General features: G+C 37.6%; 2 protein-coding genes across 19 annotated transcripts in view; one reads left to right on the top strand and one right to left on the bottom strand.

The window, feature by feature from the left end:
• Nucleotides 1-2,176, bottom strand: part of FTO (FTO alpha-ketoglutarate dependent dioxygenase) — a 232,843-nt gene extending 230,667 nt beyond the window's left edge. For 2 of the 3 annotated variants that reach the window (XM_071567363.1, XM_071567365.1), the window contains exon 1: nt 2,099-2,176. In XM_071567363.1, coding sequence (XP_071423464.1) covers nt 2,099-2,137 — 39 coding nt within the window. In that variant the 5' untranslated portion in view covers nt 2,138-2,176. The remainder of the gene's footprint in view (nt 1-2,098) is intronic. The other variant, XM_071567364.1, reaches the window with a different exon arrangement.
• Nucleotides 2,177-2,224: 48 nt separating this feature from the next.
• RPGRIP1L (RPGRIP1 like) overlaps nt 2,225-18,169 on the top strand; it is a 53,998-nt gene continuing 38,053 nt past the window's right edge. For 13 of the 16 annotated variants that reach the window (XR_011698870.1, XR_011698865.1, XR_011698863.1 and 10 more), the window contains exons 1-4: nt 2,232-6,299; nt 7,047-7,190; nt 8,474-8,576; nt 13,026-13,144. The gene's annotated coding sequence lies outside the window, so the exon portion shown is untranslated. Of the gene's footprint in view, nt 6,300-7,046; nt 7,191-8,473; nt 8,577-13,025; nt 13,145-14,553; nt 14,660-18,169 lie in introns of all 16 variants that reach the window. The other 3 variants (XR_011698868.1, XR_011698869.1, XR_011698871.1) reach the window with 3 other exon arrangements.

Raw genomic sequence — 18,169 nt, 5'->3', positions numbered from 1 at the left:
CACATGTACTTGGAACAGAAATGTTCTTCTGTAACAGCATACATCAAAACTTTCTAGACACATGAAAATTTGACAGGCAGAACAGCTTATCACATATAAAAAACATACTGCATCATTACAAAGCAAAAGCCAGTCACCGGGATTCTGATAGACAGCACTTAAGTGTACACAATTATAGCAAAACAAGAACTTTTATTCAGGATTCAATTCTGGAAAACAAGAGATATTGGCAGGAGATACATAATCCAAACCAGCTTCTCAATCCAGCCACTTCTCTCTCATTAATAGACCTCATAAATCTTACTCTCCAGAAGAGGTTGGTTTAACCTCACTAATATTTGGTTTGCTACCAAATATTTTAATCAGTACCTAAGTGGAAGGCTTGGCAGAACTACTACAATAAAGACACTACGCTTCCATGAAAAAAACCATACATTTCTTTTTGTAAACCCCCTCCTCTACCCATTGCTGCTTTCTCCTTTGGCAGCCTTTATCTACAGGCCCATTTTGTTTTCACTTTCAGTATACTCAAAGCTTCTTTCAAGTAGTACCCAACTTACAACACCCCCCCAAGACATCCTGTAAGTATTAATACCTTTAAATACTCTGTAATAATCTTCTGATAATTTTCATTCTTCTCTTTTTTGTGCATCTATCACATCAACATGTCTATGGCAGGACTCTTTCAATCTAGCATAGAGTGTTTCTCATAAATTCTTATACCTCTTCAGGTGCCTTGTCGGCCCACAACCCTTGCCAGTGTAGTTCACAGCCCCACTCTCTTAGTCCCTTCCACATATCCTTGAACCTTTATCCTTATCTTATCAAAGGTAATTATCCTCCTAATGCAAATGATTCCTAACTACATTTGAGCCCAAATGCACAGGCTAAAGTAAGTATGGGTTGAGGGGTTTTCTGCAACATATTTACTTTGGATTGGATGGGACACATGGATATGTTTTGAAACATGCGGAAAAGGCTGAATACAAATGTAACACTGAAGTTGGTGTCCTTCAGCAACTTGGGTCGGCAGAAACACCCATTACAAAATGACAAGTCCTTAAAGAAGTGTTAGGAAATTTACTAGTGCAACCAGGCTCCAAAGTTTTCCATTAAAATACTCAGACTGATCAGACCTGATCTCTGCCCCTAAAGTGAAATAACTTTTAATGTTGAATAGTACATTGATACCAATACCAAAACCAGCATGTTTCCCGTTCAGGTGTATGGGATTACCATTTTTGAAAGCTTTTTCCTAAATTTATAACGGAATTAAGCTTCCTTTCATTAGCATCACTAATATCAGTGTTATGCTTTCAAACAAGTCACTTAGGGCTTCTCAGTGCTACTGTTTTGTAAACAAAGTCAGCAAAGAACCATCAACAGCTGCAGTCAGATATTGTACAATGTGGCACAACAAGCCCTCCAAAGGCACCTGGAACAGCCAAACATTCAGCGCTGCTGTTTGCTTTCATAACCAGTGTAATAACATCTTCAATAAAAGCATATAACAGCACTGCATCCCAACACATGAGCAAGAAAACAAACATTATAAAGCTCGGGTGGTATACGTGACTTAAAATGTTTATTTGGGTCAGGCTTGCTGCAGAGTACTTTCAAATATAAAACTAAAAGCGCAGTTACACAGTGCATCATCACGCTGTGATTGTTTTGACAAAACCCCAAACATATAGTTACTTGTACTGTTTTTCGCATATACCACAGAACTCTCTTTAAAACCCTGCCCACGAGCCTGTGTCTCCAGCTACTGCTGGACCTGCCCCAGGTGTCCCCGTTTCGGGGATGCGCGGGATGCCCGTAGTACTCCGGGCAGCCCCGGCCGAGCTCCGCGGGGCGGTGCCGAGCTTGGGGCCGCGCCCCGGGCTGTGTGACCCCCGCATGGAGCTCGGCCCCGGGGCTGCCTCCAGCTCACAACACACTTCACGGCGGCCCCACTGCCCCTCGCTGGGGCTCAGGCGCTGCAGCTGCCGCAGCCCGGGCAGGCTGTGCCCGGAGCAGCCTCTGCAGCGGCGGGAGGAGCGCTGGCCGCAGGCACACTCCTTGCGGCTGCAGGGAGCAGGAAGCAAACAGAAGGTACCTTCAGCTCTTTCTCCCGCTCCCCCGCTCTCCTCTTCATGCTGCCGCCTCCGCCGCGCGCCCGCGGGAGCCCCGCCCCGCAAAGCGATCCCGGCGGCGGCGGCGCGGCCCGGAAGGGGAAGGGGAAGGGCCGAGCGGCGGCAGCGGCGGCCGCGCCGGAGCGGGGAGCGGAGCCCGGGGGCTCGCGGGGCCGTGAGTACGGAGGGAGCGTCGCCTCCTCTGGGCACGGCGGGGGAGGACAGCGATATTGGAGCCGCCCGGGGGCCGCGGGGCCGTGTCCGGAGGGCGCTCCCCGCCCGGGCGCTGCGCTGCGGGCGTGCCAGACCCTTAAGCCTCCAGCTCGGCACCCGTGGGAGAAGGCAGGGAGCGTTTGGTTAAAAGTGGCCCTCAGGCCTGTGCTTTGTACTTGCAGAGGCTGGAGGGCTGTCCGAGGGCGGCAGCCCGGGCACGGTGGACGCTCCTGCGGGAGGGCAGCGCTGCCTCCCCCGGGCCGGCCCCGCGGCCGCTCCGAGCTCAGCCGAGATTCGGACAGCGCTTGTTAAACACGCTAAAGGCACGACACGGGTGTTCTGATTTCTGTCCGCTCCAACAGGACTTACAGGTCTGAGAGATGTTTTTTCCCTCAGACGACAGCAGGATGTTGTGTTCCCGTTTCCTGATATCTTCCATATCTTGTTTTTTTCCTGTCCATTTCCCCAAACTCACAGCACTGCAACAGATGATGCTTGAAAGATGATATGCTTGTATGGTCCTACCAAGTAATAAATGATATTCTTTTAGATGACAAGCCCAATAGAGTGCAAATATTTATCTTTTAAGTACTCAACAGAGGGAGAATGTGGGCTGGAAATACTTTATCATAGACTGAGATAGGTGAGTGGTCTCTCTATCCCCCTTTTTTATTTTCCCTCTACCAGAAAAGTGAGGTAGGATTTTGTAAGAAAAGCATGTCCAAGACTCGTGAAATTCCAAATCCATATTGAAATAATCAAATCATCATTTTTAATATTTCACTAGAAATCCTTTTACTGGAAGTCCCTCCTAGCCCCAGTGGCTGAGAACTTTTGAAAATTTAAGTAATCCAGTTTTGCTACTTTTGAGTGAGTGATGTTGGGGCTATAGGATGAGTTCTATAACAATTTGAGCCTAAAACACGAGCTTTGATACTTTCAGTATCCATCTCATTACTGTCTGGTGTTGCATAACACTGCAAAGTTGTGTGCAGTTTTTTGTAGTAAATTCTCAGATACAAGTGGTGATACAACACTTTTGTAAGTAGTGCAGTGTATAACAAAGTTATGGTTTAACTTAGGTAATTGTGTCAAAAGTTCTTACTTATACCTAATTTGAAGTTCTTGTAGGTTAATCCCAGACATAGGAAAATTTTTTTCTGTGTGTGTGAAGTTCTTTTAATTTTGAGGAACAAGACGTGCTGAAGTGATTGTAGGGTAACCTTTCATGGAAATAAAACCTGTTACAAGTTTTTGAGGTTGATCATGGCACATGGATCAGTCCAGATGGAAATACAGATTTATATCTCTCTTGCTTTGTTATGCTTTCTTTTAGAAAATGCTGAACTCTTTAAGTGCCATCACTTTTGTAGCGGTGTTGCTGTACAGTTTTGTCAGGTGTTATCACTTTGAAAATGCTTTCAAAAGTAATACAGAATTCTGTGGCGAAATCTCATATGCTTTTGGAAGTAATGCTGGAAAGAAAACAATGCTGTGAAATAATGAAAAAAATAAAAATAATGCTGCAAAGAAAAGTAATTTTGTTTAAGTGTGTGTGATTGACACCGAGATAATATTCAAAGAGGAAATGTAGCATGTGTAACACATGCTTTGCTGTTTGAAGTGTCCTGTCTCAAAGAAGGAGCATGAACAGTGGTTGTTAGTGATTATTAAAGACATGGGTATTCTTATGTTATTAATCAGGCAAATAAATTGCCAGACCAAATTCTAAATCTGTAATTATATTTTGCCTTCCTAAAACCCGGAGGCAGGTTTGTACTATTTCTAACTCAAAGCAGTCTTTTTGATAAAACAGTTAATATTTGGGGGTTTATTTTTCCTGCGGCCCAGGACAGAAAAGAAACCTGAATACTTAGTTCATGTCACTTTGTAATGGACATTGAACAATTAATTCTTCCTTTTACTATTGAAAATATCACCTTTCTAAGTTTTCTGGACACTTTAGATTTATAGCAACTCTATTTTGTCACTTCAAGTCATGTCATGTTGCCAGTAAAAACTGGTTTGGTGTGCAGCTCTATGTTAGTTTGCTTACAACTGAAGTAGTTCTGTGGTTTTGCTGCAGCCAGTATTGGATTGCTACTGACAAGTGTTTTTTATTTGTTTATTTGAGGGACAAGCATGCGTTGTTTTGTCTTTGTTTTTAAATTAATAGATTCATACAGATGATAACAGGTAGATATCGATAGCAAAGTTTCTTTAACAAAGAACAAGCAGTGAAAACAGTAGTTTGCCTATGCCTGTTACTGTGCTAGAGTTTTTGGAGCCTGATTTCCTTAGATCACAGACATTATGGAGTCATGCTGGTAAACTATTTGTTTAGCTCTTGATGTCTCTGTAACTTGCCAGAAAAAAACCCACAAATTTTTGATTTGTGAAAGCAAAGGCAACCACATTCTAGCAAGACATATAATGGTAACATCTTCTTGCTGCCATCATTAACCAAATTTGGATGATCATCTGGAGGTCAAGGTTTCTGTTTCACTTTGATCTCACTTGCAGGAGTGATACTGATACAGTGACATAAAATAGTGACCACAGTAGTGAACTTAGACCCGAGTGAACTCAATGTCTGCAAGTAGCACTAATTTAACAAATGACAAAACATTTTGAGAGAATTATGAGAATAATACAAAAACAGCTGAGGACACTGATGAGTTGGATTCTGCTTGTTATATATTTGGCATTGGTTGCCAGTTGTGCCATTGGTTGCAGTGGCTGCATGCCATGGGCATCAGCATCGGAGTATTATTCTCTGTTTCTGTGACTGAGAGCACTGAAACTGCAATCTTATTGCTAATCTGCAGTGTAGATCAGTTCATTTCAATGGTCATGACAAGGGAAAAATTAACCAGTACTTCATGAAAAGTCTGTGGATTATCCTGTGTCACTTCTGTCTTCTGATGCAAGTCTTCAGTAGCATCACAGTTAACTTCTCTATGCTTTCCTAGATGTTTTTGGATTCACTAAGGATTTTTATCTCCTGAAAAGTATAAAAACAGAGGGTAGGGAAGACTGTCCAGAGGAATTCATGACTCTCCCTTTCCTGCTATTTCAGCATTGCTTGACTCTGTGTCCAACATCTAATTTTCTGCACCAGAAGACAAGAAAGAAACCGTGGTTGTTAACAAGTGTGTTCATCTATTACACCGAAACAAATGTAGTACATTCTCACATTAATACTTTCCTAACCTCACTTTGTCATGTAGCTAAGTTTTCTGTTGCCTCAAGAAAGAAATATGTTCGGATTTATGAGAATCATTCATAGGAAAGTCTATCTTATAAAGTAATTTCTCTTACGACAGTGATTGAAAGAATAAGAGAATGCCAGGCAGTACTGAAATGACTTCATAACCCCCAGCACCTCTGTTTCAAAGAGTTCCATTCAAAATGTGGAAGATGGCATTACTCATCTACCAGCTGATGCCTCAAGCTTTGACCTGTCTTAAAATGCACAAACAATTAAAAAACCCCAACCAAACAAAAAAACCCACGCACGTCCTCTTCCCACATCCACTTGGAAATATGACCTTAGCCCAAAGGTTGTGGAAGACAGCAGAACTAGAACTTTAAAAAGCTAATGCTACATCCATTAAATACAATTGTAAACTATTGCATAATGAAAATAACCGGACTTTGTGAACAGATTAAAACTGGCATAAAATTAAACTTGACAGTTGAGGTTGTCTATGAGCAATCCAGTTGAGACAGGAGCATTTACAGCTATGTATAAGTCTGTCATTTCAGTGAATCTGCCATAAGATTTTCTTTCATTTTATATGATGTATTGTCGTTCATTCTAGTCTCACAGTTTAAATAACAGATAGAGAAGAATTTGATTTGCATTTTCTTTTTCATCGATAAGCCATGTCTGTTTCAGCTGATGAAACTGTGGGGGACCTGCCTGTGCGAGATACAGTCTAACTCTGTCTGGAATTGAAGGATTACAAGGTTTGTACCAGCTGCTATTTATTACAGTTACAGACTTTGATCAGTGGCTTCTTTAGTTCCTTTCTAAAAATGTTTCTGATGTTGCCACTCACAAAATTAGGTTCAAATACTGTTCAAAATCTGGGTTAAATTCTGAAAGGTGTTGTGACCCATTCTGTGTTCAAGTTGCTTGTTATAAGAGGGGAGTTGCTGTGAGATGCTAAAAACTGGAAATGTCATTGAGCTATAACATTCATCCTTCCAGAGAGGAAAAAAAGATCTTTTCTGCTGAATTGAGGACAAGGCCAGATCCATTTAGCAAAATGGGAACCAAAAGTATTTGCAATTCTGATATGTTACTCAGCTGCTATTAGAATGGAACAACTGGGCTTAATCTTGTATCTGAGTAAATTTGCAGAATTACGAGTTTATTTTTTCAAGCTTCAGGAGAATATGTTAAGTCTGAAACAGATTAGAAAGCATCTCTTTAGTAGTGATTATTTTTAAGGAACCTGGTTTAAAGAACCTGCTTACTTGCTAAACTGTTAACTTTGTGTTGTCTAATAGGTAAACAGTTTGGTGTATAATTTTAATTATTTTTAATTCGTCAGAGGAAATTATTAACAATAAATCTGAAAAAATTAACAGACTCATACAAGTGAAAACTTGAAAAGTGTCTTTTTTCTTGATTTCAAAGTGATTCAGGCTTTGAACTATTATGTCGTTGACTATACCGAAAGTGACTTAAAGTTGTCTTGGCTTGGGTAGATTATCAACTGCACAGAATGTGAAATCTTTACAAGCTGTACAGTGAATCATTTGAGAAGAACTGGAGGACAGATTTCTTCATATACATGATGACCACGTCTTACTCAAGCAGCATTCAAATAAGCAAGAGGGGAAAATTAGAAGGTATGGGGTTTCATATTTTCATTTTAGCTTACAGTAACATTTTTTTGCCCTTTGAAGCATTATCAACAAGTTAAAAACATGCTGATTTCTCTTAGAGCACATTTTAAAGCAGTAGCGAAAATTCACTCTTTAGAAGTAATTTTTGTATTGATTTCTGGTTATCTCTGTGTATGTAAGGTTTTTTTTTGCTGTAGTGGATTATTTCTGGCAGGTATTAGATCTCCATGTACAGAGGTACACCACTGTCTGTCTCTTTGGGGTTGGTATCTTGGGTTCAGAGCTGTGCTGTCAGAGTACAACAGATGGTCTGGGAACTGAAGAAGAGGCCATAGAAGCCTTACGATTCATCCTGAATTTCATTCTAGAATCAAAAGGGTCTATACAGAGTGATTCTGCCCCTTTTTTTTAATTTATCTGACCTTCAAGAAGTAGACTGGCATCTTTAATCTCAGGCTATGTCAGGAGAGGTTGAGGTTGGACATTAGGAGGAATTTCTTCACAGGAAGAGTGATAAGACGTTGGAATGGTCTGCCCAGGGAGGTAGTGGAGTCACTGTCCCTGGAGATGTTTAAGGAAAGACTGGACATGGCACTCAGTGCCGTGGTATGGTTGACATGCTGGAGATCAGTCACAGGTTGAACTCTCGGATCTCAGAGGTCTTTTCCAACCTTATTGATTCTGTGATTCTGTGATTGTACTCAGTGTGCCCAAATGTAGCCAAGCAAATTCGGGCTTATTACTAAACTTTGTGCTGTGCTGACAAACCAGTGTGGGCTCAGCAGAACTGTTCATGGTATTACTGTATTGCAGGAGGGATGATTCATCTGAAAGCACCAGGAGTCTGTGCTCACATTATGCTGTACTCAATAAATTCTTGCTGCTTCCAAGCAAGGTCTGGTCAGTAGCAAACAGATTCATGAAAGGGCAGGTGAAAATATTGCCTCTTTACATGGGACTATTGTGTACCTTTTTGAAGTCTGAAACTTCTTTCCTTTTGACTCAGTATTCAGTGAGTCAGGAACAACTTGACCAGCATAACTTCAATCTTTTCTGTCAGGCTGTTGTCAGATACAAGGTGGTGGAACAAATGAATTGTTTGCTTATTTCAAATGGCATGTCCTGTGTTTCTGTTAGGTGACTTACCATCATCCACTTAGGTAACATTAATGTCCACATTGCAATACATGAATTAATACTTTATGACACAGAAAATAGAAAAATACAGTGTTTGTCCAGATTGCCAGAAAAAGATCTTAACTTCTCAAGCTCTATTTCTTTTCCAGAATCTCTCATGCCAAACCCCTTGTAACTAGAAGTTTGGAATGAATTTGCAGTAGAAGAACATTGAAAAAACCCCAAATATATAAACGAAAAACCTGGTTACAGGCAAGTAACATTCTGTGACATCCTAAAGTTATTATGGAATTTTTTTGCTTCAGTTTTATTCTTTTAAGTAGAAGCTTCTGTCCAGAAGTATACAAAAAATAAAACAAGCCCCTTTAAACAAATGAAGTGTGTCCTTATTTTCATTTTTTTTCTGGCCCTTCAAAAACAGATTCCCTGTGAACGAGATACAGGACTCGAAGATGTGCGACCGATTTTGTAAAGTCTTGAACTTGTCTCTTTCATCAAAGCCACCTTTTCTTTCTTTATATGCCAAGTTTTTTCTATTTGCTCCTGGGTATGTTTTCTGTTGGTGTATATTACATCACCCCCATGTGCCCTCTCTGCCTTTTGTTCCAGCTTACCCATGTTTATCAAAACTAAGGGAAATCAAAGGTACAACTCTTGAGATGCCAAGAGCAAAATTTGTATTCTTTTAAAGACAGATGAAAACCATATCCTCTGTATCTAATTATATTCTTCAGCTAACCGTTCCTTCTCTGAAGCGCATTGGTAATATTTACCAAGTATAAATTTGAGTATGGTAATGAGAACTATTAAGTCTCTTTTTCCAGAGTACCTGCTTAAATATCCCCACCTATATATTTTAGCTACTTTAGAAATGAAATTTATATTTAAATCCTAAAATAATAGAAATTATATATCATTGGAATGTTGCATATTATTCACATTCTTTGAATAGTTGACTGTTTTGTGGAATTGTATCCTTTATAGTTTGCCCCACCACATCCCTGATCTGTAACTTTACTTAACAGCATGCAGAGGTTCTTATATAAGGTCATGCGTTAAAAATTACATTTAAGCAGCATATGGAGTAAATATGTGTCCTCCCTTTACTAACCTTAAATGATAAGCCTTAGGAAACTGTTATTTGTCAGTGCTATAAAGCAGATTGCTGCACAGTGGTTTCAATTATCTTCAAAGAGTTCTTCACAGGCAGTAATAGTTATATCAAAACCTGAAATTTATTATTCAGGTTCTATGCTGAAGTCTTCACAGTGATTATGTTCCTTTCAACAGAATGCTTTTTATGCTGACTTTTCACATTCTTTTTCATCTTTTTTTATTATTTTTCCCAAAATGACCACCAAGTTAACATGGCTTGTTAGTGGTAAAAGAAAGTCTGAACAGGTTGGTGGCGGCCCCAAGTGGCCGGATCAGGCCTGGAGCTGGAAGAAAGGACTGTTTGCAAGAAAGAGTTCATGGGCTTGAGAAATAAGACAAGAGCCTTTGCAGCAAACTGCTTTCAACTGACCAGCAGCTCCAGATTCAAGGCCATAGGCCTTATCTGCACAGCTGTGTTCAATGCTTTGTTAACACTGGTCTCAAAAAGTGAGTCAGGCTGCTGGCCTGCTGGAGCATGCAAAGAAAGGTATAATTCACATTTATTGGGAGTGGTTTATATCAGTACCCCTAATAATTGCTTCACTGTAGCAAATCCATTCTCTTTTTTTGTTCATCAGTGGTCAGTAATAGTATCTGTAGACAAAGACTGTTCTTTTTTCTTGTGTTTATAACAGTCATGATAACTTGTTTGCCTTTGAAGTCCTTATGAGAATCCACAGTAGTAGGAGTTAAACAAAAATACAGATTTGAAAAGGCAGTAGTTATCAAGCAAGTTTTTTAATAGTTAAAATCATGAGACTTCCTTAGTATAACTTCTCTACATGTTAAAGGGTTATAAAAGTAGTATATGAAAAAGTTTAGTGTTATCATGTTATAACAAAGTTTCACATCTGCAGTTTGTTTGCACATGTTTTTCCATTTTTAATTTCAAGGTTTATTCTAGTCTCTTGATACATGTGTGCACAACACTGCAGATTTGAAAAATCTGTCCCACGTGTGGACTTTGAAAAGCAAATACTGCAATGCAGCCATCTATAATGAAGCTTTTTACTGTCAAGACTCACTACTTAAGGCAGTCTCACTCTCAGTCCTTCACTTACGGCAGCTACATTTGAAAGTGACACTTTAAAACCTTCTTATGTCCATGGGAACTTTTGTAGAAGTACTTGTACTAAGTTAACTTATATGTTGAACTGATAATATGTTTTTAAAAAAGCCCAACAAACAGTCACAGCCCTGATTCAAACCTGAGTCAGCAGAATTGTTTTGTTAACTTCCACAAGCTGAGACTCAGGCTGGGGGCCAGTTACCCTGTGTTTTTACTCCATCTCACCCTCACACTGGTCTTTATTTTCATTGCATTGATTATAATTCTCAAGTTTTTAGACAGACAGTAAAAACTGATTGTCTCTACCAGTTTACTTCTTTAATTTATATATAGTGCAAGTTTTGACATTTTGTATACACATATATTTTTATACTTCATATCATTAACTAGGCAGCTTTATTCCCAAAATCAAATGGTTTGGTTTTTGTTTTAACAATACAAAAATACAATAGAACTATAATAAATTTATTCAGGCATAGTACTAGGAAAGAGAAGAGGGCAATGTGGTTCAAGGAATAAATATCAAAGGTTGATGTGGCACAATATAAGGACTTTTCTTGGCATGAGAACAGAACCAGATCCAAGATGTCCTGTGCAGAACTAGGACTGGGGCAATGTTGATTAAGGCAGAGATTCTTACAACTGAAGAAAACATGAGTAATTAAAAAAACAATAAGGAAAAGTTGTCCACAGAACATCCAGTTCAGATAATAATGTTCAGAAATTTCACAGAAGTTCTAGTGTGCCTACCTCCAGTCTAAGGCCTTGTCCAGACTAGAGGGGATTCTGGAACTTTGAGTGCTCTGAATATGCAATTTCTTGAACATGGTTTTCTTAGATGAAGTCTATTAGAATTCTAGTAACCAACACTCAGAACTTGAACACAGTAGGATTGTCTTCCAGGCAGAGCATACTTGCTATAGTATTCATCAGCGCAGAATATTTCATGTTTTTCTCTTACATGTTTTCCCATCCTGCACTGTTGATTAATGATGATAAACACAGCAGACTGTTACTGGTTGTGTGCACCCTTTCTTTAAAGACTACTGGACTCTCAGATTGCTCAGTGAAACCAGGAGTCTGATCTCAAATTTTAGTGCAGATCAGAAAATATGCAAAACAATTATCCAAAAATAAAATGCCTGGAAAAATTCAGGAGAGCTTAGCTGTCTCTAGAGTATGAAGAGACAAGAAAAATCCACAAAGAGTAAATATAACTTACTGTATCTGCTTTGTGTTTGGCTGCTCTGAAAATACCACAGCCAGTTGATGCAAAGATGTGGTCAGGTATGAATATTCACTAAATACCCCTTGGTTTCTCTCATTACTGAGTGCAACCATTGAAGATATATATTGATTTGAACGAAAAGAAAAAGCATATACTCTAGGTATATATATATAGCACAATTACCAATACCTTGCAACAATACTTAAAGATCAAAATTCAAAACATATAAATAGATCAAATTAACTCAGCACGAATGCAAAGTAGGTTAATTTTTTTCAGTCATTTTGTGAAACTCCTTATATCATTGTGCCTCAAACCTAAATGACTCAGTTTTGGCAACCCTTAATGGCATGTTTGAAATTGAGTAGTTTGGTTGCACCTCAAAACTTCATGAATTTCTTCTGAAAAAAAGAGAAATCAGAGAAAAAATTGGGGAAACAATTGCTTTTGCTCCTGAAGCAACAATGCTTCCTGAAGTAATATCTCACTTTTCTTCTCTAGGCACTTAGTGTGCTTCTAAAGAACATATGGAAAATATTTGCATTGTTGTAAAAAATGGTTCTGTAGTTACATGTCTAGGTGTATGACACTTGTGGTTTTGTAAAGAAAATGCTGAGAAGTGTTCACAAGGCCATGTTCTTGTTTAATAATATTGATACTGTTCTTTGAAGATGCCATCTCTATTTTCTGTCTTAAAAAGTAAAATACTCTAAGAAAAACCTCTCAAGATATGTATTTAACTCTTCTTGTTAACAGTGCCGTATCAGCTGTAGTTCAGATTTTACAGCAATGATGTTGTAGCTACTCTGATGATTTTTTTCTGTGCGAATTTGATATAAAAGTATTTTTATGGCATCTATATAGAAGTTATGTTTTTTAGAGACTGTTGTTCTGTTAAATACTTTTGGATCCAGCATGCCAAAAATTTTTCTTTTCTTTGTTTTCGGGAATGAAATTTCAGAATTTTGGAGTGTGATCACCTGACCTTGTGCTCCAAAGATGAAGACCAAGTATGCTCAAGGATTCAAGACATTTATATGATTTTTTTGATTTTCATTTTACTTTTTTTTTCATCATTGTAATTGTTAAAACTGGTGGATTTCATGAAGAAAAATATCCACATTTTTTTCAGAAGCTTTCAGTGGAAAATAAAATGAACACCTGAAATTTTTGCTCCCTTGAGTATTCATTTAATTTTTTTCTTTTATTAAATACCTGGTTTTGTAATGTAAGATGCTTGTACTTGCAGGGAGACACTGAGGAACTGGAACATGCCAGAGAGACACTTGTGAGTCAACACAGAAGGAAAGAAAAGGAAATTGAAGAATCCATCCTACGGCTGAGAGAGCAGGGAACAGCAAGCCAAAGGTATTGTGAAAAATGCAAATCTCCATGGTGGAAGCATTAATAGAGCTATGTCATGATGTTTTTATGTATCTGTGGAAATTACTTCTTCTGTCAAGGAATGTGTCCTTTATTCATTTCTTCTGTTTGGTGAAACAAACTCATAAAATGTTTTACCCAAGAGCCATGGATAATTCTAAGCAGAGGTAATAAGTTATGATGTTTTCTCATAAATAAACAAAGCAGCTGATAATTATCATTTTAGAGAATTTCCAGCTGATACAGATTCAGTTGAAGTTCAAGTCATCAAATTTTAATCATGTATTCTTTCTTCAATATAGTTCTTATGCAATTTTAGGTATAGCTTCATAGCAAGCAATTTCATGTTCACTAATACTCATTAGTAACTTGAAGTCTACAAATAGTAGAAAAGTATTGGGCCTGTAAGGGCAGATTAGCAAATTTTTGAAGGAATAGCGATACAGTGAAGCAAAGTCAGGCAAACGTGCTTGCAGACTGTTCACAGTAAAGCCTCAGTTAGTTTAACCTCTGTTCTTTCTCCTCTTTCACTTTTGCAAAAATACATATATAACTTTGTAGGTAATTTCCCCCTTTTGAGTGTTTCAATTTAAAACTATTACCTTTAATTACATTAAGGATCTGGTACTGCATGATCCATCTTCCTTATGAAAGTTCTACTTGAAAGAGAAGTATGTGGTCAGTTCTTTAACTGCCTTTCAAGAGGGGGACCCTGTTACTATGTGTGAGCATTCTTTTGTGCATCAGTGGTGCTACATAAATAATACATCATAATGTTTGCTATTAAATTATTCACAAAGTCATAAGTCTCCCTTATTCAGAATTTCCTTTATATAGTTTAAATAGGTTAAAGAAGTTGTTATCATTAATAATTTCTCAGTCTGCGCCTACAGTGGATTGAGAAAATACTTAAAAGATTTTTTTCATTATTTGAAAATAATCTGTTTTGAAGAAGTTTGTGCTTCATTTTTCTCTAGATAAACACTGTTCTTTAAGTACAGTGGGCAGAAGCTGAAGATAACATCTAAATTCAATGTCAACTACCATATTTCTGTAATTTTTTTAAAGAAGTTTTAAGTAAAGATACACTTCAAATTCATCTAAAAAGATCCTTAAATATAGTCAGGCTCTTAAAAGGTAGTGCAGATTCTTGTTTATATTTATGAAATTACTTGTACATAATCCATGATACTTGACCTAAGTTGCTATCTGTGAGCTCATGTTTGAAGTTCTGGAATTCCTTCCTTTATAGTCAGTTTCTTGTTTGAAACCTGATAAAAGATAAGTCAGTATTTAAGAGTTACTGTGTTTGAATGAAGAAACTGGGAACTAAATTGAGAAATGTCCACTACTACATATGTGGAACAGTGTGTATTCTATAATTTTTCCCCTAGGATACTTCATGGAAGACTGTTCATTCTGATGTATTTTTTATGCTGAATGAGCCAGAGCCAGAACTTGAAGGAATACTCTTCTCTCCAGCTTTAGCTGTAACCATAGGTACATACATATTCTACTTAAGGAGACTTTAATTAGCTCGTTTTCTTGCTGTCTAGAACAGTCTGCACTAATTGTTCTATTCCTAAAATAGATTTATAGGGTCGATGTAATTTTTTATCTTTGTATCAACAAAGAAACTGTTGATACTGGAGGAAAAACTAAGGTCATCTTAGTTCATCATTATATATTATGACTTTGAATGTTGGTACAGTTGGCAGATTTTTCTTGTGTTTTTCAAGAATACACTTGGTTGTCATCGAGTTATGTAACTGCCCAAAGATAGTCTGTGGAAATTCTCTAGGAACTGTGTGGATCCAAAAGGGCACAATAACTGTGCTCCCACCGGTCTTTTTGTTGTAGCACCCTTTGATATCAGCCTGCTGTTTACAAAATCAGGTTACTTTCAACCTTCAGGAAAACATTCTTTATTCTGCTACATAGTTAAGAAGTTCTTGCGATTGAAATAACTGTAGTTTCCAAGTAGCAAAGCAGCCACAGCAAATTACTGATCCATCTGCAGTACCAAAGTTCTCTTGAGTCCTCGACCCACAAGAAATCCAGTAATGTTTTAAAGCTGACTTTGCAGTTTCACTATAGTCTCTAACACTACATGAGCTACATAACAGAGCTGAGTTAATATGCAGTGTACTCCTTGAGATGATCATTGTAACATGGCTACAATGTGTTTTTCCTTCTTTAATTAGAGATTGTTTGGGGATTCTTTCAGGAATATCCAATTCTGCCTTAAGGGAGAAGCTTGGTCTGTGAATTATGAGACTAAACACATTAAGTAGAAAATTTATTTGCATTTAGCTTAACTGTTTATAATTTAAAGATGTCCAAAACCATAACCTTGTGATTTCATGTGCATGATACACAGTGCTCAAGGTAAAATATTAATTCCAAATAAAATCATTTAGTGAGGAGGTAGCTTCACATAACTTAATAGCTTGTGGTACTTTCAAAAACATTTCTAAAGCCATCCCAGAATGTATTCGTGAAACAGGTGTTTGGTATTTGCACATTTGTGCATTTTTTGTGTTTTGTTTGGTTGGTTTTTAATGAAATAAAGCTTATTTGCTAATCAGTTTTTAATTCCTTTGGCAGCTTTTGGTACAAAATTACTCTGGATTTAAATCTGTTAGGTGTGTGGATTTCTGGACAAGAGTATCTGTTGCACTCATGACTTCTGTGTTTTCATTATAGCACTGCGGTCTTAGTTTAGAATCTGGAACATTAGTCACAGTGCATTATCCAAAGGGTTTTGACGGAATACAACATATATTCAAATTTTCTAAACTGTGTTAAATAAAGGAGCCCAAAACTTTGTATTTGCATTTCCACATCTTATTTTTCATATTTAACCGGTTTCTCTAAAGTTTGTGACTTTTTTCGGTTGTAGGTAGCTGTTTAGCCAGATAAACAAGTACAGAACTTTATATTGGAATTTCAATACTCTTAGTACCTTAGATGCTGGAGGTATTGATGCAATGTTAATATTTTTGTTATTGCAAATATACTATCTTTTACAATAGAAAGGTGCTACTAGAACTTGAGAGTTGTTGAGTAGTTTTTTCCATTTTATGTTTGGCTTCCTATAAGAATTAAGACGTAAAGAAAAGGACATAACATGTAATCCTGTTGGTTCCTAAGCATTGTAAAATGACACAAGTACTGCACATTAATGTTCTGTTCTTTACTTCTCTGTTTGGGAGTCTGTGTATGTATCTTGTCCATTGGTGCTTCTGTGGTTGAGCACAATTGGCTGAGAAGCCTTTTGTTTGTTTTGCCAGACAGAGGGGGAGTGATCCTGAGAACTTTGGTGGTGATATGTATTTAACTTGCTTGTTTTTCTTGTTGCAAGTGTGAATGGGGAAAGTTTTTGAGCCACTGATCCAGTTGATACAATAATTGAGACTCTTTAGGAGTAGTCTCAGTATTGTATCTACGTCCTGCACATATGGAAGCAAAGACAAGATGCAAGGGATGTGGTTTAATTAGACCTCAATTTTATTAGCTTAGCCATCTGGGATTTACTGGCATAAATTTGTACAGTGCAGGTCAAGATCCTTTCTTTAATAATTTCCTTCTGGTGTAGGCTGCTATCAGTGCCCCATTCCCACACAGCTGGTCCCCAGCCTTGTTACTGGGACACCACTCTCTATGCTTTTAATCCAAATGATAAGAGGTCTGGAAAAGAGATTGTCTTCTTGGTGTACTTCAGACATTAACCCCAAACATCATTCTTAGCTTTTTTAAGAGTTACTTTCTCCTAACTTCATTCTCCATTTCAGACTTTTAAATCCAGCTTGAAGACAAGGTTTAAAGTGGAAGGGTAGAGTTCACGTTCCTTATTTTTGCAGTTGTGATAAAAGGCTTGCAAGAGCTAAATCAGAATGCCCATTAATTCACGTTTCTGCCTCCAAAGGGATATTAGTTCTTTTCTTTTTCTGACTTCTGCTCCAGCACTACCTCCAAGTCTTCAGATTCTCTGGCAGAATTATTTTTATTTTGGGGCAATAAAGAAAATATTGATTGAGCTATCTCAGTACAGTTTTAGTCTTGAATGCTAGTTTGAGGGAAATATTGGTTAAGTGAAAAGTAACATTGAATTTATATTAAATCTGTATATAACCCCTGTTTTAAAATTATATCAGAAGACTTGGGTAGATGTTCTGGGAGCTGAATATCACACCTACCTAGGAAGGAGAAGGCTGTGTAGATCATCAATTTGTATTCTATTCTACTGTTTTGGGACCTAATTTATAGAAAAATAAACCTTCCCAACAGAATCTTCCTCAATTAACTTTGCCTTGACCATGAAATTTGAGAAGATCTCATTCTTCAGCAGCAAAATCCTTGTCATGTACCTAGATGCAGTCAACATTTCTTAGGCATACTTTATTTAAATGATAAAGAAAATACTTCTGAAGTACTGTAGACAAATAATATAATGAGAGCTGAGATTATGATTGATATAATGCACTAATAAGTAATTAATTGCACATGCATTCTGTAGCTAGAAACTTGAGATAAATAGTCTTAAAATTGTAAGAATTGAAATGATCCAAATAAAAAGTAATTTTTCACTTCTGATTTTGAATAATTTGCTCCATAATATCAGTATCCAGAACTTGTTTAAATCAAATGCTGTTTCATTCACTGCTGAAAAAATAGTTAATGTTGACTGTCAGAAGCCATGGAGTTTACATCTGTACATCATAAATTTCACTATCATCCACTCCTTCTTCTACTTAAAAAGAAAAAAAAAAGCCCCCTGCTTAAAAAAGAACGAGGGGGGGGGGAAGAAAAGAAAAGCCTTTGAAGTCATCAGAGCCTTTTGTTTGATGTGTGGAACAAGATTAATAAAAACGTGCCACTACATTAGCTTTTAAATAGCTAGCATGAGACAGTTGCTGCTGTCTATACTCACCACAACTTTAATTTATGTAGATAGCATGTTTTAGACACATGATAGTTTTAGCATTGAGTTAGGCCTTTTTGGGGGGA

The sequence above is a fragment of the Pithys albifrons genome, chromosome 12, assembly GCF_047495875.1.
Source record: "Pithys albifrons albifrons isolate INPA30051 chromosome 12, PitAlb_v1, whole genome shotgun sequence".
Classification (NCBI taxonomy): Eukaryota; Metazoa; Chordata; class Aves; order Passeriformes; family Thamnophilidae; genus Pithys; species Pithys albifrons.
Note: the sequence above shows the minus strand (reverse complement) of the source record. Positions and strands in the feature narration are given on the sequence as shown.